The sequence below is a fragment of the Adelges cooleyi genome, unplaced genomic scaffold, assembly GCF_023614345.1.
Source record: "Adelges cooleyi isolate 19-005CV unplaced genomic scaffold, UGA_ACOO_1.1 ACOO_flye_CR_arks_rails_tigmint_CR_PRNA_30, whole genome shotgun sequence".
In the NCBI taxonomy this organism is placed as follows: domain Eukaryota; kingdom Metazoa; phylum Arthropoda; class Insecta; order Hemiptera; family Adelgidae; genus Adelges; species Adelges cooleyi.
The window spans coordinates 7056604-7082007 of NW_026095971.1; the positions used below are offsets into that span (position 1 = coordinate 7056604).

At 28.8% G+C, this 25404-nt stretch overlaps 2 protein-coding genes across 51 annotated transcripts in view; one reads left to right on the top strand and one right to left on the bottom strand.

Annotated features, from left to right (window-relative positions):
* The first annotated feature begins 5431 nt into the window (after positions 1 to 5431).
* The window catches only part of LOC126839087 (longitudinals lacking protein-like), a 143012-nt gene continuing 123039 nt past the window's right edge, over positions 5432 to 25404 (top strand). For all 50 annotated transcript variants that reach the window (XM_050574079.1, XM_050574095.1, XM_050574086.1 and 47 more), the window contains exons 1-4: positions 5432 to 5737; positions 5817 to 6008; positions 7813 to 8584; positions 8660 to 8752. In XM_050574079.1, coding sequence (XP_050430036.1) covers positions 5832 to 6008; positions 7813 to 8584; positions 8660 to 8752 — 1042 coding nt within the window. In that variant the 5' untranslated portion in view covers positions 5432 to 5737; positions 5817 to 5831. The remainder of the gene's footprint in view (positions 5738 to 5816; positions 6009 to 7812; positions 8585 to 8659; positions 8753 to 25404) is intronic.
* Positions 20185 to 24959, bottom strand: LOC126839096 (longitudinals lacking protein-like). Its single transcript, XM_050574134.1, has 2 exons — positions 24468 to 24959; positions 20185 to 23770 (listed from the first exon to the last, which is right to left on the bottom strand). Exons 1-2 carry the CDS (start codon positions 24693 to 24695, stop codon positions 23504 to 23506), a joined length of 495 nt encoding a protein of 164 aa, XP_050430091.1. The 5' UTR covers positions 24696 to 24959; the 3' UTR covers positions 20185 to 23503.

The following is a 25404-nucleotide window of genomic DNA, read 5'->3' on the forward strand; positions in this document are numbered from 1 at the left end:
ATAAACGTATTTTTAAAAAAGGATCTTTGTAGATCGTCCACCTTTTAAAACCCTCATCTAGATCTACATCTGTATATCCAGAATATTTAAAAAATTGTATTCATCAATAATATCGAATATTGTGAATTATATTTGTACAATAAAATACATAGGTATACAGTCGGTTAGTTGTATAGGTTTTACGTAGGAGTCGCCAAAAATTACAACGGTACAACCTCCACATAATATGGTTAATCGATGGTTCCTATCTACACTTATTCAACGTCCTGACTGGACTAATATCTGAAATGGACACTCAAAAGAAGAGCACTTTTAAACGATAAAATTAATAGATAGTACGAATTAAAAAAAAACCTGTATTAATTCAAAGTCGTTGTTAATAACATCGTCAATATTTATAGTATTGATTAAATCAGGACATATAGTAATCATAATGAGTTTCTCTTAGTTTACCTCAAAAGGTTGGGTATATATATATACCTAATCGATAGTAACCTATTTAAGATTTCAGATCCCAATAGCAGCTTAACTATAAGTACTTCCTCGTGTTTTTTTTTTTTTGAATTTGTTTAATATAAGAAATTGTAATTCTTTATTAGAAAAAAAAAATTAAAACATGAAAACAAATCAAAATTTGTACAGTTAAAAAATTTTTTCCTAAGCTGAGAATTGACACTAATATTTTTTAATAGCCTATGATTATTGATTATGATTTATGAATATAGCCCCATATAACGAATTGTAAATTTTAATTTTAGAAAAACAACATTGTTTATGTTTTTTTATTTGGCCAATAGTTGTAATAATTAATATAAACATATTTAATAATTAAAACTAACAAACTATCCTTCACTTTATAAAAAAAAAAATGTATTTGCCCGATTTGCTTACAATTTCACAATCGCTGACAGATTTATTTATTTCTCGTACAGTAGTCAGTACGTGTCTCACGTGAGACAACCAAATTCCATATTTTTCCATACAAAACACAAAATATTATATTAAATATTAATTTAATAATGCTATCACCATTTATTTATCTATCACATACAGAGTACAATAATAACATTTTGTTAGTTTCTATTGCTATACAGTAAATCCTATCAGCAGTTCTCTATCCTTACAATGTGTATGACTACTGGAAAATACATATGTAATACTGCAATCTAAGAAAGAATTTGTTTCCGCTTAAGTGACTTCTGTCCGGATCCGTTTTTTTTCTGAGAAAGACCATGGTTATTTTCTAACATGCATAGTGCCTTAACTGGTTTGTGTTTCTAGTCACTGCCTACGGAATCCACAAACTTTCCTGTCAGTAACTGTTGAAACTATGCTCGGCCTAATTACTAAAAAAGTGCCTTTTTCTCTATTCCATATGATTTATCAATTCACCGAACCTTAAAGATGTCAGATGTGTGTATGTTTTTCTTTTGGGCATTGATTTTTTAAGTTTTATTTCAATTTACTCAAACAATTTTTAAAAACAAGTGAAAAATTGTACACCTACACCGATTTTTATAAAAAAAGTTCGTCGTTACGGAGTTTAGAAAACGAAAATAATCTAAAATAGTCGACCGAAAATGATAGAATAAAAAAAAGAAATTAGGTAATAGTTAATAATTAAACTAAATTAATAATAATAACTTAATGAGTGTTATGTCCAATTTAGGCAGTAAGAAATTGATAAGTTGTAATTTAGCATAATAATATGATTTATAAACCTTGATTTGCAGAACCCAATTAAAAAGAAAAAAATATTTACCAAGTTTTTTATTGTGTAAATACAGATAACATGACCACTGTTCTTTATTTACTGAAATACTATCAACTTACTTTGTTGTAAAAACATCGTTTTGTGGTGCTGTTCATTAGAAAAATTGTCTAAAATGTTTTACAAATAGGGTTTTCATATTTTATTTTATGAATTCAGACCGGATCTCAGAATTAATGTGTTTTTTTCTCTAACGCGTATTAGGAATTATGTTTTGTAAGTCGTTCACAACTTAAGAGGAAATTTAAAAATAGTCGTGTTTGAGGAAATCTGAGGCCAGATTCGAATTAAACTACATAATTAATAATTTTTGGTGTATATTTTAATAAATAAAATGTGAAATTGTTTCGTTCAATATAACAATCGAGTATAATATATTTATATCTATATAAAAAAATAATACTCCAAATACTTTAATAATAAAATGTGACCTTTTTTTGTAAAAATCAAAATATTTACATTTTATGTGTTTTTTTTCTTGCTGAACCCAAATGTAGCATTAAAAAAATAAATATGTAGACGTTATAGAGAGAATCTAATGCTACACGGGTTTAATAATAAAAATGTATTTTAAAGGTTGAGTAGTACATCATTATTATCAAGTTCTAATAGGACAGCTCCTTACAAAATAAAACATTTAAAATTATTATTATACTTGAGAGAGCCGAGGAGATTTTATAGCATACATGAAAAAAGAGAATCCTCAAGTCAATATTAAATTGTTATTTATTTTATCAACAACTTTTTTGAACAAGGTAGTTAAAAATCTAGTGACGTCGACTAGAGGTCATTGTAATTTGTACTACAAAATTAGCCAGACATCTAAACTCTATAGGAGACTGCCATTTCTTGAAATACTAATTTTTTTATGAAACGGGAGTTATGAATTTAGACCTAGCTAACAAAAATATATTCCAACATTGTGTACAACATTTTTAGAAACTCTAGAACCCAAATATAATAATTATAAAATGTCAATTTTTGGATACTTTTTAAGTACTTTAAGGTCAAAAATAATTTTTTTTTGTAGAAAGATGATAACGGTAACAACACTTAGCCGCATAATTATTATCGAATATAAATATTTAATGAGTATAAATTTGATAAATCACTTATCATAATAGAGACATTTTAGTAATGAATTATTAGGCGCAATATTTACAATAAAAAATATTTATTATTATTTATTACACTACTAATGTTGTATTAAATTGTAATTAATATATGGTCTTATAGTTAACACAGTTCATACTATTTTATATTTAAAAAATAACTGTAAATGATAATATCTATAATTTGTTACTTGTTAGTGAAATAACTCAAATTATATTCGCAGAAAAATAATCCCATTTGTTTTTTAACGAGAATATTAATTTGTATTATTGTAAAGGTATAATACACCTTTTTTTCTCAGTATATAATTTCAATTATTACTTGTTATTGCAACTATCACAATATACTTGGGTAATGAAAACAGTGAAAATAACACGTGGAAACGCCACAGTACTTTACAACACTTATTTTACATTTTAAAATGTTTGGTTTGTACGTTGTAGTTTTAATTAGGGCTATAATTTAATATTTAATTATGTTTTAAAGAATGATTTTTCAATACTATTTCACTGGAGATAAAATTCGATTGTTAAAAACTATTAATTAATATTTATTTTCCAAACTGAATTCTTACCATTTATACATACCACTCAAGATATTTTTATGAATTTTCAGTTTATTTCCTTTAAATGACTTAATTACTTAAGTTGTAATATGTCCGTATATTTGAAATAATAATGTAAAGAAAAATTATTTCAACCTATTTAATTGGTATCTTAAATAAAGTTTTTATGACAAAGATAAGTAGTTAAGTTAGTGCTAAGTAATTATAATTATTTAGATCATACTTTGTATTTTAAACATTATGAATTATAAAAACAAAAACTGAAAAAGAACATTTTAGTTTTTAAAAAACTGGAAATTGATTAGCTTTAGAGGAGTCTAAAAAATATGTTTACAAAATAAATATTCATATATTATGTATATTATGTACACTATCCTGTATAATAAAGACAAACGCACTGTTCAAATATATAAAATAAAAACATACTAATAATTAAGATTAAAATCAATAATTATATCTATCTCACTACCTAAAATCACGTTGCTTAATTATTTAATAGGTTTTGGAATAGAACGAAATAGAATTATAATTTCAAATAATTATTGGAAAATGATAAATAAATTTTATAATTTAGATTAAGGGATATTCATAACTTATGAGTAAAATTTCATTAACATACTGTTGTATTATTCTTATTAAAAAATTATACTTCTATATTAAGTAAATTAGAAACTGATGTTCATTTTACATTTACAGGTCAAAAAATAAATGTAAAATTAGCACTTTTTAACCCCAATTACACATTGTACATGTTATTAACCAACAATACTACTAACGTCTGACTTTTAGTATGGTTTTTTTTATTTAATTTTAAGTTATGGGAAGTATTAAAAATGAATACATAAAACATAATATTATTATTATATTTTATATAATTATTAATTATTTTATGTTGCATATGTTTTTTTCGGTCACACCTTCGAAAAGGACTCATATATATTTAATGTATACATGTATACTTAGTATTACATAAATAAATGTTTAATTTTAATTTAAACCATTCACTGAACAAATTTTTTATTTTTATACTGTGTATTTTTGATATTTACTTGTATGGTTGATTATTATTATTTTATTTAAAATAACATGTTTACTTTAGTACACTTTGTATTTCAGTGCTCTTATGAATTTATAATTATTTTACTGAAGTTTTGGTTTAATGTATCTAGGTATGGCTGATTTTTTTTCATGTCGCACACATACATTTAACTTATTTATACTACAGATAATATTTTATATTTTAACTGTATTCTGAGTAAAATGTAAATAATAGATGTTGACTCGCTAACCGGTACATTACAGCAAAATGATTATTATATATACATATAAATATTCGATAGCAATTTTCAAAACCCATAAACGGTCACATATTATAATATATATATTATGACGAAGGCGATGTTGTTGTACGGCGGCGGGTACACCGTTCGATCAAGTCAGATCAAGTAGTCGGATGGCAAGGGGAAGAGGAGAGGCGACGGCGCGGCATCGGCTGCGGGCCGTTCGTTTTGGAAGGTTTGGGCCCGTTTGCCGAACATCGTCGTCAGCCCGTAACCAAGCGGCCCCTCCGCCGAACATCCCAACGTCAGCACCGACCGGCCGGCCGGCTTACTTGCAGCTGCTACAAGCCACGCCCGGGTCGGCCTCGTGTTCTGTTCCTAACTCTGCAACGGTGTTTGAGCGGCCGCAGCAAGTCCAACCTGTGATCCTTTGACGGGTCCAATAACAATTTATCGTGTTTCACCGACGCCGAGGACGACAAAAAGCCTTGTAGAGATCGTTTAAAAGACTTTCCACCGTTTTATAATCGGGTTGAATAACGGTCGGCTGCGTTTATTTCGTTTTTGCCGCATATCGGATTCCGTCACAGAACACGAGTCTGGCAGGCGGTCGTCGAGCGGCGGCTCGCGAGCTGTGCGCACAAGTCGTAAATACGGGGTTTGCGCACGTCACCACGGCCGCCGACCCGGACGCGGCTCCGCCATTTGCTTTGTTTCGTACTTGATGTGAAGCCGGACGGTTGTGCTCGCTCTTCATTCATCAACCCCCCGCCGCTAATACACTCGCATTATATTTTTACATGTACATTACAAAATTCACAGTCACTAATCAACAACTCAAGTATTTTACGTCTGTTTATAACGATTTGTTTTTTTATTATAACGTTTGTGCAACGTTAGTTTTCATGTCTTGACTGTAAATTATAAATCAGTATTAAATCTTAACGCTTTTGATTCTTTTTTTTTTTTTTTAAACAAAAAAATCTTTGTAAATGATTAAATTATAAGGTGAGATACACGTTCATTTCTTATTTTTTTATTTTCTTTTCATCGCGATCGATGTATAATTGACTTGTTAATTTTCCAGGACTGTGATAAAAACATGGCGGGAGACAACCAACATTTCTGTCTGCGCTGGAACAACCACCAAAGCACATTGATCAGCGTGTTCGACACCTTATTGGAGAGCGGCACCCTGGTCGATTGCACGTTAGCAGCTGAAGGACAATACTTAAAAGCCCATAAGGTCGTCTTGTCGGCGTGTAGCCCATACCTAGAGGTGATTATATTAAATAAATCTAATAAGTAAACATTATGCCGTTACCGTGTTAACGCTGCCTTGATACCTCGTATATATACTTTTTTCTGTTTATTTGATCCATATATATTTAACGAGTACTTTAACGCGACTTCTTAATTGACCAATTTTATGTTAACTACACTACTGATAATTGTTATAGTAGTTTATTTAATTAACATTTTTTTGGCTTAAATAAGTAGTACAATGAGGCGTGAATAATTTAATTAAATTGCTGTTGGGACTAACTGATAAGGGAGCATAGGTTGAGATTGTTATTGTAACTTGAAATTTGTTATTTGTCATTATTTGGACCCTAATGTACAGATTTTAATATGTGAATGAACAATAAAAATGTATTCGGTACTCTGTATGAAAGTTTCTTGTTGCTGTATGATTTCTGAAGATATCGTTGTTAAGTGTACTTTGTTATTAAGTAGTCTTAATCTTTATAATAACTGGAGGGATTAAGTATCTTTGCTACTATAAATAAACGATTCACCTTATACATTGGCAATTGTTACAGTTTAAAGTAGCTTATTATAAGTGGTTACCCTTATCAATGAAAAAGTGTTCCGCATTGACAGTATTTTTTATTGTATCTCAAATATGCATCTCTTTTTGAATCTCTCCTCGTCTTCGGTAACAAACTTACTCTGTAGCTGCTTTATGTAAACAAAAATATTATTTGTTATCAATATTCATTAAGGATAAGAATTGGTTTCTAATCATATTCCATGGGTTTTACATGTATAATTGTTACTCTAAAAGTGAACTTTTTTGAATTTCACTTTTTTAACAGTAGAATATAATGTAAGTTCCAAAGGACACTTAGCACATGCATGATGGAATATCTCATAATTTTATATTGCAATAAAATTGATAACCTATTTTATTTTCTCTGCACAATCTCATGGTCCAAGGGAACTGTCTACAGTTTTCCTATTTTAAGAATATATCAAAATATTAAGACATTATGTTTATTAAAATAAGTTAAGGCTAGGATAAATTATCTAATGGAACGCGCTCTTTCTAATCTTTATTATTAATATCCTCGCAGTAAAATTTATTTATTAGATAAAAGCAAGTTCAGGGACAGTGGTAGAGCTATGTATTGAATACTTATAGTTTATTGCTTCCATAGTAGTAATGTTGTGAAGTTAAACAAACATTTGAAAAAATAATTTTGAGTACTTTCATTTTAAATAATCTAAGACTGGTTTTTTTTATCTTGAGGCTTAATTTTAGTATTCTTACTTCATTTTCATCAACTTTTTTTTTCTTAATTGTGTAATTAACAAGAGATAGTATTTTTGAGAATTTTTTTTACTTTTTTCAAGTAATTCAATTTTTATTTGTTGATTTTTAGCAAAAGTTGTTGTAACAATACATTTTTTATGAATTGGTTATTGAGAAATTTGTTGTGATTGTGTGAACAGACAGCTGATTGTTCTAACTTACTTTGTTATTTTCATGCGTGTGCTGCAATCAACATAACATTGTTGATGAATTTATTTTCCATCTTTGAATGTAATGTGGTAATTTCTAAATTTTGAAGTCTTCCCTGCAACCGAACTTATCTTACTCCATATTGTTCACTAATATAATTTATATCTGGTTAATTTTATTTTTAACTCTCTAAGTTCCGCATTTGACGTACGATAGGATACACAAATATTGTGTACATCATTTTAAATAGGCTTGTTCTTTATATAAAATTAAATAATATCAATTAGCATCTTCAATTAATGCATTTTTAATGTATATCATTTTATTTTAATTTCAGTTACTGCTTAGTCAGCATTATGAAAAACACCCGATCGTCATACTCAAGGATGTAAAATTCCAAGAACTCAAAAGTATGATGGATTACATGTACAGGGGGGAAGTTAACATTTCCCAGGACCAACTAAGTACGTTCCTGAAAGCTGCAGAATCTCTGCAGATCAAGGGTCTGACTGATGGTGGTGGTAACGAAGACGGCGGCACCCCTTCATCGGCTCCTGCCAAGGCTCCTATTACCAACCCAGTTAGAAAACCAGTCCAACAGTCCGTCACACGCGGTCCAACCGCATCAGCACAGGGTTTAACGATAGAAAGGAGGCCAGAAAGTCCACACATCAGGTCACGTGACGACAGTGCCTCGCCGACGCCAAGAAAACGTAGGCGTAACCAGCGTAGGCCGTCCACTAGTGATGATCCCGACAGTCATGTTGATACAAGCAACTCCTGTGATGTACCGCCCCTTCAGTCCGGAGCCCTGAGCGGCGTCGGTGTTCCTAACATTCCCGCCACCATCACCAAAGGTGCGCCGTTAGATGACGGTGATCATGAGACTGATAACAGCCGCGTCAACAACCACGACACATCAGCTGCTGAAGGTGTAGCGGGACCAAAGATCGAACCGACTAGTGAACTGATTGAACCTAAGACTGAGTACATGGAAGAGATGAACAACGAGGATAGTATAGAAGACTTGACTCTGGACGATGATGATGATATGGAAAACAGTATGGACATGTCAAGAGCTGGCCCATCACATGACAACTCAAACCAAAGTATGTGTTTTTTTTTTCCAACATTTTTCAACATTTTCTTAGGATTGTGTGTGTTAATTGCTTTGTTGATTTTAGGTTTTGGTCAATGGCCAATGTCGGGAAACCAAACTACGGATGAAGTGTTCATGAATGCACAGGAAGCGGTTGGAGCTCACAGGGATACTCAAGGTAAGATTTCATTTTAAGTTCTTAGGCTTTTGAGCGTTATACCATTCATCCGATTGGTTAGCGTTTGAGAGTCGTTGGTGAAATTTGGTTGAACATTTTTATTTTCTTGATGTTACCCCTAACTGATCACAGCGCTGATCTAATTTCCACCACGTGTAACTTAATTTAATTTGTTTATTTATATTCAGCCAAATTTTTCTTATCTTATGATAGATTAGCTATGGCAGAACCTTAGGTAAGGATCACATGTGGCATTTTTATTGAAATCTTAAGTATTGTTGAAGTCACATTTGAGCCCAGCCTTGGTTCGGTTTGAGCTTAGAATGGTTCTTTTTTTTTTTTTTGGGCACTTTTTGGCTGTTGTTTAGTAACCTGCGGTGTAGGATATCATTTGCTAACCACTTCTAATTTTTTTTTTTTTGTATGTATAAACCTTTTATTTTTGCAATCACTATTCCTCATTGTCTTGTTCTCTTAAAAGCTAACGAGAAGGTAACTCTTCTCATTAAGTAGGCTATCTGCAATCCAATGGATTAACTTGTGGTGAGTTAACATCATTTTTTTTAACCCTTTCACAAAGATCTCTGTTTGATCTTTCTTTGTCATATTCTATCTATATTTTAGTCATATCCATCAAAAGTTGTAACTAGAGCAAAAGGAGGCTCGTAAGTTCTACTTTTGCGGTGGATTGGCAAAATTATCCAAAATCTTATTCATCCATTATCCAATTATTATTTGAAGTTAATGTAATCTAATAAATTGTAAATAACTATTAAATTTTAATAAAAATGTTAACTACAATGTAATATAAAATTACTATGGTTTTTCTCTTTGGACCCATGAACTTCTTTTTGTGCTTGTGTTGTCATGGTTCTATGGGTCCTGAGGAAAATCATTTCTTAACTTAATTTCCTACAGGGATCTTTGCTTCACCCTTATCTTATCATAAATCATTACTATTGTTTTTTAAAAAAACTTGAGGGAATTGGGAAAACAAGTTGTATGTAAAGAAGGTTGTAGTGGAGGCGGGGGTGCGGTTAAGTTTGAATGATAAAATACGTTATCATGTTACTGTTATCTTTTTCCTTTTAAGTGTTCATGTTAATTATTCATATTTTAACAAAAGTATTAATGTAAAATTCATTAGTAATATATTAAATAAAAACCATCGTCAAGCCAGTCTCAACAACTAGTGGATCATCTGTGGGTGGTATTATGGCAGTTTGAGGTAAGTATAAGGTAATCGGTAAATAGGGCTTCTCCATACCTTTCATGTTCATATTCCTAATTATCCTTTTTTTCTCTTAACATCCTGCTTTATTATTAAGTTAAAAATAAAATATATTTTAATATACAAATTTATTATTGATTTCATTATAAGCTCTATTTAGAGCCTAAATTGTTTAATATTTTTATTTTTAGCATTAAGTAGGTAACTTCACCAGTCCATTAGTAGAACGTGGTCCATATTTTAAGTACTACTGTGCTAACATGTATTCAGGTAAACGCCCCTCTACATTGATGTTTGGTAAAAAAAAAAAGTCTTGTGACTGACGTGTTCAATTTATTTTCTTGCCCTTTCGTCGTCTCATATATATAACATCTTATATGTAACATACTTGCTCGGCAGTGTAGCGATTTAGATTTGGTTTAGAGATATTAGTATGGAGCGATAATGTGAAGAGGTTTATGAGTGGTGTGTGTGATTTATCTACTAAATTTCTTCAACTTCAAGATCGATGGTCATCAAAGGTAAGTGGCTGTTGTTTTTATCCACATTGAATTGTTTTTTAGCCTGTCTTTTGGAGAGCAACTATTTGGTTAACACGTTGACTGCCACGGTACTTTTCAGGTTTTCGATTAAATAGCCAACATTAATCTTTAAAAAACTTTTAATAAATACATTGTAAACATAAAAAAGCATGTAGAGAATGTGATTGCCAAAAACAACACTAACTACGAGTTGTCTCGTAGTTGGCAATCAACGTGTTGTACAGTTTCTTAAAAACTTGCATGTGAAATAAATTAAAATTATTTTTGTTAATGACTTAAAGTAAAATTATATTCACTTGGTTAATTTGTATACAAAAATGTTCCCAGGCTACAGGATGTAAAAAACAATTCAAATTTTCGTCTTATTAGTTTTTTTTCTTGGGTAATCATTCCTAAAAGAGGTTTTACCATGTTTTTTTTTTTTTTAATTTGATGTTTAGCTTCTGGGGATTTTCTTTAGGTTATGTCAATTAGTACTCTACTTTTAACTTGTCCTAGAGTAAAAATTGTAGTAAATGTTCAATTTCAAGATAGTATCTGTTATAATATGGGGTTAATAATTAATGTTAATTTTGTTAGTATTTTAGTTGGCGGTTTATTTTAAAGTTGGGGTCATGCCAGTATTTGTAAAAATAATCTACAATTTGAATATTGAGCTCCAAATTTGATTTTTAATGTAGGACTTTGAGATGTCTATACCCCCTATTCGGTAAGGAGTTTAAGTATAGGCTTTTTTTTTTTTTTGTAAAATCGTAATTTTAAGGCTAGCTGTAATGTTAAAATACGGCTGTAAAATTACTATTTAAGTAATTGGGACTTTTTTTGGTAGTATTTATTTTTCGAAATGTTAAGTTTCCTTGACAGCAATTTCTCTTTTCAACCAAATAAAAATGTAGACGATTTTTTTTACATATTTTAAATAATAACTATTCTAGGTTCTCTCTTCGGCTTTTATTTTTTGATATTAACTTGACGTTGTCAATTTGTATTCTTAATTCTGACATTTTTTAAACTTAAGTGCTCGTATATAAAGTAAAATTAAAGTATTCCTTAAAAACCGTTGAGAGAACCTAGTAAGTTCATTTTATAACTACCGACATTTTATTCTATGACCAAGTCGCCTAACCGTAAACCTTAATTTTATGATTATTTTTAACGTGTAACGTCCTCTTAAAGAGTGCTAACCATTTCTGGTAAGAAATGCTGAGGCTGGCTGGTCCAGTTTCAATTGTGTACAATTTTTTAGTTTACATTTAGTTCTGTATGAAACTGATTTTTCGGTTAAATTGGGTGTCTGTTTTAGATAAATTTATGAACTACGGAAATAATCGCAATATTTTGTGTTTTACCAAGCGAAAATAATCTATTTTGTGGCTAAAAAATTTTGCAGAATTGAAATTGGTGTATTATATTTTTGGTATATTATGAATATATTATCTGAAACAAATTTTGTAGTTATCTAAAATATCTAAAATTTTATTTAAAGAGGACCGCCACGCTGGCGAGTATAGCTGTAAAGAATGTGTTGTTAAGAAACGTGTTTAAATGCCTCTCTCCGAGTGATTTTAAAAGTAGCTTTTCAAAATAAAGAACTAAAAAAAAATCGTTACCCAATTTTATTGTACGTAACCTAAAAGTGATATGTCGTACCCAAAATTCTGTTATATTTCGATTTTATAATGTTGCATTCAATCACTGGACCTAGCAAGACACATTCTATGTTGCTATGTTAAATTAATTTTTTTAAAGATTCCGTGAACAAGTAATTACACGTTACAAATAAGTTTTAAAATTAAATTTTTTTGACCAAAATCGGCTGTACTCAAAAATTCTGTTAAATGCCCGGAGTGGATTTCTCTTGTGTAGATTTTAATAATCGGTTGTGGATAGGCGTTTTCTAGATATTCTATATAATACTGGTCCGTTTTATGCTGTAGGTAAATTGTATTCTCAATGATAACGCTCCTTTGACTACGATTCTTCTATTTTTAGTGAATAGGCTTGTAATTATGACAACTTTTATAAATCTATATTGTAATATGTAGCGTTATCTAATAGTATATATCCTTAACTATACGCGAAGGTGTAGTACAAATGGATTCTACTCTAATATTTTTTCCCATCAGAAAGTAGACTATATATTAAATGGTAAATGTTCAAAAGGGGTAAATGCACCAGTGCGTGTTGTTAAGGCACAACCAAACCCGGCCATTACATAAGTTCCCATAAAAATATTTTTATTTCATGAATGCCTGTAGAATATATGGATAATGAAATGATGAAATCTAAACTTGAAACTGGTAAATACTCTTATGTAATAGTTAATCATTAGTGTTTTGTGAACTGCTGCACACACGTCATTAGTCCTAATTAATATGAATATTAAATTATACTTTACTCTAAAAAAATATTGTAATATTATACAAGTAAAAGTATATAATATTGTACTGCTGGCTAGAATTAAAATTAAAACTGCATAGTGCTATATTTCACATCTATAATATAGGGTGATATCGTATATTAATTAATCTTTCGGATAATTCGTCACATAAATAATAATGAATGGTGTGCCCCTAAATGAGAATAAAGTGATAACAATAAGTGGGCACTAGAAAGTAGTCTCATTCTAACCGAAAGGGATTTTTATATCGCAAAAGGAACTGTCTTTTCTCATTCCCCGTTTAACGTAACTACTTATTTTGATAATATAAAATGATCTATGCATTTTATTATCTATGGTTCGATACAGACATCTGGTTTTCTGACTGTTACCCGCAGTATACATCATATTGCGCGATTGAAGCCGTCCCGAATTTTAATTTCTATTTGTGTGCAATAAGCTGGTAGGTAAAGGAAAATGAGAGGGTAGTCTGATATCGCATCTGAAAAAGGAACCTGTTAAATATAAACATGATGTATTCATATTTACAATTAGTTTTATTTTAGTATTAGTACTATTAATAATAATTACTGTTACAAGTGCGGGTTAATATGTGTATGTGCCTTTCCATTTAGTTTCCCATTTGGGTTAAATGAAAAAGGAAAAAAACGCCGTAAATTCATAATAGCAGGTAGGATCTCCCCAAGTTAAAATTCGGAAAATTTTCTATTTTTGTGGGCTTTGGGTACAGTAGCCTAAGTAATAAACTCTAATATTCATACTAATAAACATGCTAGTTGGGATACTTAATATAAATAATATTATTGATATAATAATATTATACATATAAAATTAAATTATAAAGCTAGAATTTTGGTTAATACAATAATTTTTTAATACCTTTTGAGACGTATATATTTTGATATTTAGATGCAATACATACAGTGTAATGTATCAGCCATTATATAGAATCTTGTACTGATAAAATTAATTTTAATACGTTTTTTTAAATTGTAGGGCAGTGTAAAACAATATAAAGGTAATTTAAAATACTTTTTATATTTTGTAACTTTTTTTACTTATTTATCTAGAGCTCAAAACTGAATATTAGAATACCTCTGATAAAGACAATTTTTTGGTTTATGTCATTTTAAAATTAGGCTGTAAACTTTGGTGAAACTGGGGGGAATTGTCACTGAGAGCAGGCGCGGATACAAGGCACTGGAGCAATGCCCCCCCCCCCAAATCTCAAAAATAAAAAGAGGCTGGTGAAAATGATTTAAGGTATACGTAAATAGTAATAATAATATATTTAACTTTATCTTTTATAGGATAATATCAAAACTTGTATGAGAAAAACATTAAACTATTCTTATTACATATTTCTATATTTTATATAACATTTTGTAAAAATGATATTGGTTTTCGGTTAATTCTATTTTAAATTTGTTTTTGTTTATTTATTACAATAAACATTTTAATTCTTTATTGAAATTTACTAAAATATAATGAAAAATATGGATCATTTACGGCACCAATAGTCTGCACGTAATATTTTCAATTTTGGTATACTTAAAAAAATAATTTCGAGGTAAACTCGTCTCAATCGTAATTATCCTGATTTCAAAACATTTAAAAATAGTAAACCCTGATAATCTCTATTGATATTATTTGATGTTCCCCTCCCAATCAGACATCCTGAACCCGCGCCTGACTGAAAGATATTACTTTTACGCTTATTTAGCCCAAAAAAACTCACCATGTGACAATATGGTCTCCGATTTACCTTCCACGTCTCGCACCCCCTCCTCCACCCGTGAACCGTGCAAATGAGTATGAGAAAATGATAAGTTATACATAATATTCTATTGGTTTTAAATGTTAACAATTTACTTTTATACTTATAACATAAATTAGAGCAACCTATTGTACACTTGATAGAGATATGGCTCGGCATAGACTGTGATGTACCCCAGGCTTTTATTTTCTTCTTATGATTAACTTTCTTAAGTCTTGAAGGAATGATAATAGGTTGGTGTAGCGTTTCCATTTGATAACTTAAAGTTCAACACAGCGTAGTGATAATAATGTGGTTCTTTAAATAAATGTAATTCGTTAAATGAGATAAATTTTTTCAGTTATAATACTAAATAGTGCAACGGCGACGTACAAACTATTATTTTTAAAAAAAATGTATCGGGATGACAATTCCCCAAAATAATTATTGTTGAAAATTTTGGGTAAGCCTGAGCATAATGGAACTACGGTTTACGCCTACCTACGATTAGTTGTACCGGGCGATAGCTAGTTGCCTCCGAAAAATTAACGAATTGTGGCTCTCTTGCTTATTCTAAAATATTAAACAATTTAGTAGTATGAAGTTTGCTAGTATGTATATTAGGGTGGTTCTTATTTGCACGATTTCCAAAGTTCAATTGCGCCCCCCCCCCCATTCTATTCAGAAAAAAATAAATTTTAAGCCAACTTTGAACTTTCTAATCAGATCCTAATTATTTCCTGTAACGAGAAATTTACCGTTATAAATACATGCAATTGTATTACTAGGGCAAATTATTGACGCAAACAATTAATTTTACTTGAAATTGAAACAAATTTTACAAATAAAATATATGGGTAATTTTATATATTTTTTACACTGCACAATTACGTTTTTTATACTTTTTTTACTGAAAATTAGTAATAACGAATTTTCACTTATAATATTCTAAACGTGTTCAACATTCATTTAAAATTTAAATATAAAGCGTCGAGTATTTCACAACTCTATCCAAATAATTAAAACTACATTTTAAAATAAAAATTATTTATTTATAATAACAAAAAAATTAAAATCCAATATTATAGTACCTACTTAGTGCCATTATTTAGGTTATTTAAGAAAAACTTTAACCTTTCGTTCCTGGGTATTTTTTTTCGAAAAATAATTCAACGATTTTTTTACGTGTTTGTATAGGAATAACAAATATAATGAAATGATAACGAAGTTTCAGAAGTAAATTTAGAATTCTGGCCTAGTTATACACTACACAATTTAAAATCCTTCTTCAAGTGTCGGGAAGTAACGAAGTCAATAGATTAATTTTATTTCACCTAAAATTACATGAATTACCAAAAAAAGTCTTTTACTTGTTATAAAAAAATTTATAACTATATTAAAAAAATTTCAAAAAACGAAGACTGTTAATTTGTGAAAATAATAAAAACCTATGATGCTAAACAAACCATAATATCGGACTAATAATGATTATTAAGATAGCTGTATCGATTTTTTTATCATTAGTCTATACAAAAACTTGTGTTTAAAAACAATTTTGTCAACGATAGTACGTTGTTAATATTTTATTCGATTTATTAAAGTTATATCCTCGTACGAGGATGTCAGGAACAAAAGGGTTAAAAACCGTTCCGTTTTATTAAAAAAAAAGTATTTTTTTGATTCATTTACAGACAAAAAAAAAAAAAATATATATATATATATATAAATATATATATATTTATATTTATATTTAAAACTGAACTAAATAAGTAATAAAACAATTTAAAGAATTAAAATACTAGCTCGGGAAATTGTTTGTAGAAATATAAAGTAATTTAAATTTGTCGAATTATTAAAAAATTCTTCATAATTCTTTCTTTTTTAATTTTTGGTATTCGGAAATACGTTCCTTCCGGAATTCCGACCTAATTTGTATCAGGTATTGGTTTTGTTACTCATTCTTTGTTATTATTGAACTATACGGTACTAAGCAGAAGCTAAAAGCACGAAATAAGATAATTTATTAATTCATGCTTAAAAGTAACACTATAAATTACATTTGTTTCGTCAATAATTTGCCCTTGTAATACAATAATCAAGTTAATATAGGAAAACTGCGTGTATTTTAAACGGAAAACTTCTCCTTGGTACAGAGAATGATTAGGATCAAATTAGAAAGTTCTAAGTTGGCTTAATTTTTTTTTTTATCTTATTGGGGGCGGCACAGTTGAAATTCGGAAAGCGTGCAAATAAGAACCACCTTAATGTACAAATCGATACCTTTGAGCACACAATAGTGCTATTAACGAATTCAGGGATACTCAAATAACGATTTTGATAAAAATGGACATAGCACTTTGAGCCACTGAACTGAATACATGGAACGTGCATTGTGAAAATAAATTAGCTACACACGGATTCCGCCATTTTCAGTCCTGTCAAGGATAAAACTGTGTAATATACCATTTATTCCATGATAAAAATCTGATAACATCGTATAATCTTTTATCACCGGTTATAAAAATGATATCAACAATATGAAGTCAGAAACCATCATCGAAAATCACTAAATAAAGTTAGATACGGTAAGTAAAATTAGAAAACGGACTCAAAATGGCGGCCTCCGAGGCGGGTCACTTTTATTATATGGAAAATATGCATTATGCGCGTTCCATGTATTCAGTTCAGTGTTTTGTGCTCATTGGTATCGATATATTATTGAAACAATAAAAAAAATATACGTTATACCGTGTTTAAAAGGGATCGTTGGGAGAGAATTCGGATTTTGTTGGGAGGCGAAGACTTCATATAGATGTGAGGCTACTAGTATGCACCAGAAAGGCCAGTACCTATCGATTTACAAGTGTCAACGACCTGAAGTGGTCCTTGAAGTAGGTTTAAATTTCAACATAGCTCATAATTTACATTTGAAAAATAAAAAAATTAGGTTTGTTTTTGATAAAAATAATTAATACCTTCTCAGCTCCGCATCAAAGCTGAAAATATATTATCAATACCAGATTACTTACGAGCTATATAATAAATAGGTACCTATTATATGTATAGGTGGGTTGCGGTATAATTTTGTATACTAATTGCTATAAAAATAACATTTGGTCACCTTGAGATAAAAACGTATGCTGAATGATTTAGGTTAACGTTTGTTTTTATAAAATATTTTTTATAGTATTATAATATTATGTTATTGCACACATAGTATGTATAAAAACACGCACACACCACTATGTATGTTAAAAATAAGCAAATCTAAAACCAGTTTATTTTTTTACTCGTCTCGTAGTGGGAAACGAATCGCCTAACGCTTCCTCTTTTAGTTTTATTTCAACCTTCAGCTTAGAAATTTATAATAAAAAAAACGAGCGTTAATTAACTACACAGGGTGCCTCAACACTGTTTTGAATAAAAAAGATCTCCCTACTCAACTGAAATGCATTGCAATTATAACATTTTGGATTTTTCGGTGTAATTATAAAATATCTCAAGTATCATTAATAAAAAACGTTTCTAATATTTTGGCGATTATCGAATAAAAATCGTGTATTACATATATTAAACGTGTTAGATTTTTGAAGTAGAAATTGAACTTCGGATCATGGGTTGTGCCATTCGTTTATATTGCGCGTATTGCAATGCATTTGCGGAATTTTTTATTTTAACGTAATAAACAGTTGACAACTGTCAGTTGTAGGCGCATCGAATCATATAAATGTATGTATATTGTTATGTCCATGTCTTAAAATCTCTGGCTCTGTGCCAATGCCGTTTTTTGGCTGGAACAAGTTTAAATAATAAATACTTGTCATAGGTTATAGATATACGGCATACACACCTCCGACTAAAGAATATACAGAATATTATAACCTCTTATTGATGATAAATATTGTCTAGGGCAAGATTTTTGCATTCATTACAACGTGAGACAACACACTATGTTATATGATATGTATATATTTTATATGATATTTATATATATATATATATACACATTTATTATAGGAACCAGTTTTCTTATGTTATTGATTCTTGTTTACTTCTTATAAGGCGCAATAAATATATTTGGAAGATAATATATGTATCTAATATAGTAAATGTTTATTGGCCGCACATACTAGCTAATATACTAATACAGTATTCTGTGCATTGAAAATTAGTTCAAGCAGGTATCAATTATCCAACTAGTATCCTAAATCACAAGACGAGTTCAAAAACCTGAATTGACGCGTTTCAAATAGATAATTATTGTAATCTAATGTTCGAAAACTTCGATAGATGTTTTATTTTTCTATTGCTTAAAAAAAAACTAAACGGCCAAGGATTAGTAGAAGTTATTAAACAAAAAAATGTAGAAATATATATAAATATATTATGACATTGGGTAGTAAGGGCATATGCCATGAAAAACCGACACGTTTAAATATACATAATATTTTTTTTTTACTTAAAAAAATATTTTTATAATTATTATATATGTACACAAGTCGATGCTAAACTTCACGTTAACTAAAAAATATAATATTCCGGGCAAGATATCTTTACCTGTTCTACTTAATTTGTTTTGTTTACAATTAGTCGTTTTTGTTGAGCAATTATTATTGATGTAATAAATCAGATATGATATTGGTTATTCACAGGCGGTTGTCGTGGCGCTGTTATAAACGTACATTATTATGTATGGTATTACGGGCGGTATAAAATATAAATTATTACAAAGCATATTAGAATTTATACGCTTCAACCAGATATTTTGTTACTAAGTATAAACAATGTGTTATTCTAAAATAATGCACTGCGTGCGTGCGACCTACGTGCAAATTTTATTAACTTAATTCCCGGTACCGTTTTGGTGGTCTAACTAAAAGGCCTATGTTTGCAAAATGTTAAATCATCGGTTAGTTCTAAAAAAAAAAGGAACATCAATACCATAATTGTGAGTAGGTCGAATTCGAAGTGCCACATTTATTTAAATCGCAGTAAAAGGAGTAATTTCCAAGACTAATGAGTAATAATATTAGTAAAATTTAGGTCAAACAGCGTTTAAAATTTACAAAAATTAAGAATTCTTAAACTGTTTTTTTCATGAGTATAACAAGTGCCGTAAAGAATAATAAATAACACTGCTGTTGGTGATTTTAATTAGAGCGTGTGGGATTTTATTCCAATAAAAATGAATAATTTAGAACGTTCGTTGTTTTTGTGGAACTTTTAAAAAATCATGGTCCTTCGTTGCTACTGTTATAATCTGGATATTTTACTAAGCCAGAAATAATTTTACGAAGTCTTTTTTGATTACTGTTACTTACACGCTTTACATACTTAGCAATACATCTGTTGGGTATTATTATTTAATACAATTTAAACAAACTGAAAAAAACATATTAAACAATATTAATAATAACCAAAATTGTTTTAAAATCAAAAACTAATATATTTATATATATATATATAATATATTGTTTTCTTTAAATGACATTTTTTTTTGCTTTTAAAATTTCTTCAGTTACAAAGTACAATAATATCATTATTTTCTACTCTTATATAGGTATTTAAATATTTATAAAAACTAAGCATCTAAATGTAGTGCACAAAACATAATATACACATAATCTCTAAATAAATATTTGTTCTCATTTATGTATACAAATAATGAAAATTAAAAAATTAAAACTCGCAAAACAAAATAAGGCTTAAATAGTACGACGAAGAAAGTAAATAATTCAATAATACTGTTGCGCCCGCGTGGTGTGTGCTTACACAAACAATATAATAATAATAAGATAAATAATTTGCTTATAATAAAGAACATATTTTTTTTTTGTAAATATAACATCATAATGCGTAAAATAAATTAAATAATTTTGCAATACTTAGGAAGATAAATAAAGTTTGGAAAATGCGTGAATGTGGTAAAATTGTAAATATTATATTATTATAAATGCAAAAAGTCAGGAACATAATGGTTTACACGTTTTGAATTGTCTGAAAACAATTATTTTCATCTACACAAGTATGAACACGATTGATTAAAATTAAGATAAAATGCATAGTTTGTCTAAAAAAATAGGAACTATGTAGGAAAAAACAATTCAATAATGTAGACCTATTATGTACTGTGAGGGTGGTGGTGGGTTAAACTTGTTAAAAAACAATCATAATAATAAGTATAATAATAATAATAGAATTAAATTTACATATTTTTACAAATAATATTACATACAAACACGTGATTGAACCGTAGTACTAAAATTGTAATTTAGAATTTGTTTGTACTTTTCCATTATTATAACATCAATTATTATTTTATATACTGTTAACAATTGCAAGTTTGTGGCCCCCTCCTCTCCAAAAACATTAATACCGATCTCTCTAAAATGTAGACAAATCTGTTGTGTTTAATTTGGCTTATATACTTTTAAGTAGGTATAATTACATAAGAATAAGTAATGTTATTGCCTTTTGTCTAAGTCTCATGCTCAGCTACGGCTAAATTCAAACGTATTATATTGCTTCTCAAACACGACATTGAACTAAAAAGTTGATTTTTCCATGTAGCATTTATTTCCTTGAGTAAACACATAACCTACCTTTATAAATATTGTTACTAAACCACCGTCTTTATTCTCCATTTCCTTAATAATAGGAATATTTGTAATGTTTTAAGTATAAGGAACAATATTACCATCAGAATAATAAGTAAAATATGTGTTTAAGCAAGTCTATTCAAATTATAAGAATTGATTACACAAAAACAGCTTCCCCCTTCTTTAAATACTAGACTATTGTAGATTATAATACTAGACGAATATAATCTACTGATTAAATAGTTATTATTTAATCTTTAATAATATGCAAAAATTCCTGCGATAGTAAATTTGTACTTTGAGTATTTTTTTAGTCTTGATGGCTTATGATCTAGTGTATATGTGATGATACAAATTAAAAGTAATTAAAAGAATAATGCTAAATAATAATAGTTATAGAAATAAATTAAAAAAAAAAAAGAATATTATTTGTACACTTGTGTTGTTTTAAAGCAATTGAACGAGGTAGGTTAAAAATAACTAATAATGATTTGTTCCATGGAACAAATTAAAGAAAAAAGTGTTTATATAAAGTAATACTAGGAACACAACATAATATAATATTCTTCTTTTACAATGTTACAACATAAAAAAATAAGAAAAAAATTGCACTCAATAACGGAAAACTCAATAATAAGAGGCGAGTTCAATAAATACAGTCCACAGATATTATGATCAGACAGTGAGTTTCTTATTGCTAGTATTATGTTTTAAATTTATTTTAATACAATATATATGTAAATTTATATCTTTAGAGAGATCTTAAGGTCAAGAGAGCAATATTGCAGTAATAAAATTTATTTTTAAACATTTTCTATATAGGTAATATATTAAATATATAATATTTTTTCTTTGGATGGTCTTCTGCGTAGAAGAGATAAATAATAATAGTACCAAACGCTTTGAGCTCGCGAGAGCGTACAAAATAAAACTAAAAAACAAATATGACGACAAAAAGAGTTGATTCTTAAGTTGAAAAGCCAAACCTTGTAAGGCACATATTTAATATTTATTTTGTACGCTGGAACCGAAGAAGGTAACTTTAACATAAAATAAAATGTATTGTACAATATTTTGAAAAATACACATTTGCTAAATAAAAACAACTATTATGACTACTAAAAAAAAACTTAAACCTAATAAAATTTGTACTTTGGAAACTTTGGTGTGAACTATAGTATGTTACAAAGAGTAATGGACGGCAATGGAATACCAATCTCATCAATAATTAGGTTAAAGTTACATAAAAGATCTTAATGTTTTCTGAAAGCTATGGATATGCAAACATATCATTGTTTGGTCCATAAAATCGTTTGGTGAAAAATATACATCCATTATCCTTAATAGTTATCACCGAATACGGTTATTAAATGAACACATAATTTGTACTGTAATTTTTTTTTTTTATTGTTAGTATTTGTAAAAAAAATTTGATTTATATTTTCCCTTTGTTTTCTTTTTGCAGTACTTGGGTTTAATTTGGTGTTTTAATTGTTGTTAGAAACTTATATAGAACTTTTCAATGAATAATTTAACAAATTTTCTATAATCAGTCAAAATGTTGTAGTTTTAAGAGTATTTTACATTTCCAATATAAATTAAATTTTTTGTTAAATAATTTGTCTTGTAACAATTTATTAATTATTTAGGAAAAGGAAATCAAATCAAATTCAGTTCTTAAATGTACACGAGCATTATTGTACGAAATATCACCCTGTAGTATTCATGCTCGGTACACTGAGTTATCAAATAACTAGAAGATTGCCACAAGAAGTTGCGTGTTCTTAATGTACCCACTAGCTCCTTAAAAATGAGTTTCATTGAAGTAAACTAGTTGCTCTATTTGATCAGTCGATTATAGATGCCAATATATTAAGTTTGTAGTACACTAACAATGTAAGGCATCTAAAAACAGGGATATACAGAGATAATCTAAGACTTTACTCGTATTAAATTTAAGTATGTAATATTAAATCAACGTTAAAAATTATAATTACTAAATAAAACAACACATGTAATGTTGTTGAGCAGCCTTATCAGTTTTTTTATATGTTATGTTTATTGTTTGATTTGTATGAATTTCATTAAGATACTTCATTCGTTTTATCCCAGTGTTACTTAATAAAAAAAAAAATTATATATAATTTTTTACTCAAAGGGTTTGGCACTATTAAGCTCTCAAAATGTTTCAATTATACAAGTCTTATCGTATTCTAGTTTAATCAATAAGTCCTGTTAAGTTCCCCATGTTCATTGTGTTTCTTTTTTATATGCACTTGTAGATTACCTTTCTGGTGTGTTTTTAGTGGGCAAAATGGACACTGGAATGCAGGTTCCTTACCACATTCTAGGCGTTTGTGTAAGCTCAAGCTTGTTTTAGAGCGATATCGTTTTTCACAATCAGGACATTGAAATATAGGTTCTTTATCCCTATTATGTCTTCGGTGTCTTCCGTAACCGTCATGTCCAGATGCATCTGAACCGGAGTCCTAGAGAAAGTAGAACTTTTAACATCATAATTAATTGTATAGACTCACATGCATAGGCATGCACAGACTTTAATCCTCAATTGATTTTATTAAAAACAATACGGAAATATAACTATCAGCTAGAATTATCCAAATTTAGTGTTACCAATAATTTTTCTTTCTTAACTCAATCGATTCAATTCTATCAATAATATTTTAAATGGTAAAAATTAATTTTTAATGTTCAAGTTAAAAAAATAAGTTATTTTTAAGAGAAACCCTTTGAAATTTAAATGGCAACATAAAATAAATACTATTTTAGTATTAAAAGTAGAATAGTGCCATGAAAATAGCAACTGGTTGATTACTAGATTTAATAAATACATACATACATAACTTTTACAATTATTGAGCAAGGAAACAGAAATTGTCAACACATATTGAGTTCAGTCATCTACATAAACTGTCTAAATTTCAAATATCTAATTATAATATACTGCAAGAAAAATGTTTGCGTCAAAATGAAATAATATAATCACCTAATCACCATATTTTAATAAGTTCATCTAGATAACCTAACATATACTGGTCAAGTTTTAGGGAACAAATTTAATCCACATAAGTCTCTACCCAGACAGAGAGCCAAATTGTGCCAAAATAATTTACAAATAATTCCTCTTTGAGGAAGCAATATTAAGAAAACAAAAACAGTATATACCTGCATGTCATAGAAGTTTTGATTCATTATACCAGGAATACCCACTGCTGCTGGTGCTATTTTCTCGAAATATCTCTGTGATATTGACAGTGCATTATTCGCTGTCCAAGTTTTTTGTTGTTGATGCTGCTGATTATTTAGGTATTTTATAACACTGGACAAGTGGTGATAATTGAAGTTGGTCAAATGATTATTCACCACACAGCGCGATGTAGTGATTGTGGCCATTTCATCGCCTGTAACTGCAACCACCAAGCTGTTAGTATGAGTACTTAGTGAAAATAGATTAAGCTAGACATGCTCGAGTGCAAAACAAGAGAGCGTGAAAAAATTCAAAGCAATTCCAAAAAAGGTACTTTTTTCAACTAACAGTGTACATTGTAGGTAATAAATTTATAAAAGGAAATTGCCTACAAAATAAAGTAAAACATGAATTATTATAAATATATAAGTGTACCATGTGTATTATATTTATAATAAACCATACACTATTTATACAAATTCTTTTTAAAGTATTTTTTTTTAATTTTCAATGCTTGAGAAGTAAAAGTTTTTGTATAATATGTCATATTAAAAATATATTATACTTTATAGGCTGAAAATAAACAAATACATATTAAATAGTGTAAGACAATTTAAAAATAAAGATTTCACAATATTTGTATGCAATTGATTGATATGTGTTGATAGTTTTTTTTTGCCTTATCTTTAATAGTTCAGTAGTAGCCTAAGACAACATCTGTAAAAAAAAAAGAAACACAAATTAGTAAATTAAATATATACGAGATACAATTTGAATACATCATGTTTGATATATTATGTATGTTGTTAATAAGGTATTACGATTTTGAATGTTAAAATAAAAAAAAATTATATAAAAATTATAACAATTTATAAATATATATTTACAAAATTCAATTAAATGTAACGAAATAAT

Excerpts from the sequence above, each read along its gene's own strand:
- LOC126839096 (XM_050574134.1), bottom strand. The coding sequence starts at position 24,695 with ATGGCCACAATCACTACATCGCGCTGTGTGGTGAATAATCATTTGACC. Across the intron at positions 23,771-24,467 it reads AAAACTTCTATGACATGCAG|GACTCCGGTTCAGATGCATC; the intron begins GTATATACTGTT and ends TACTTTCTCTAG.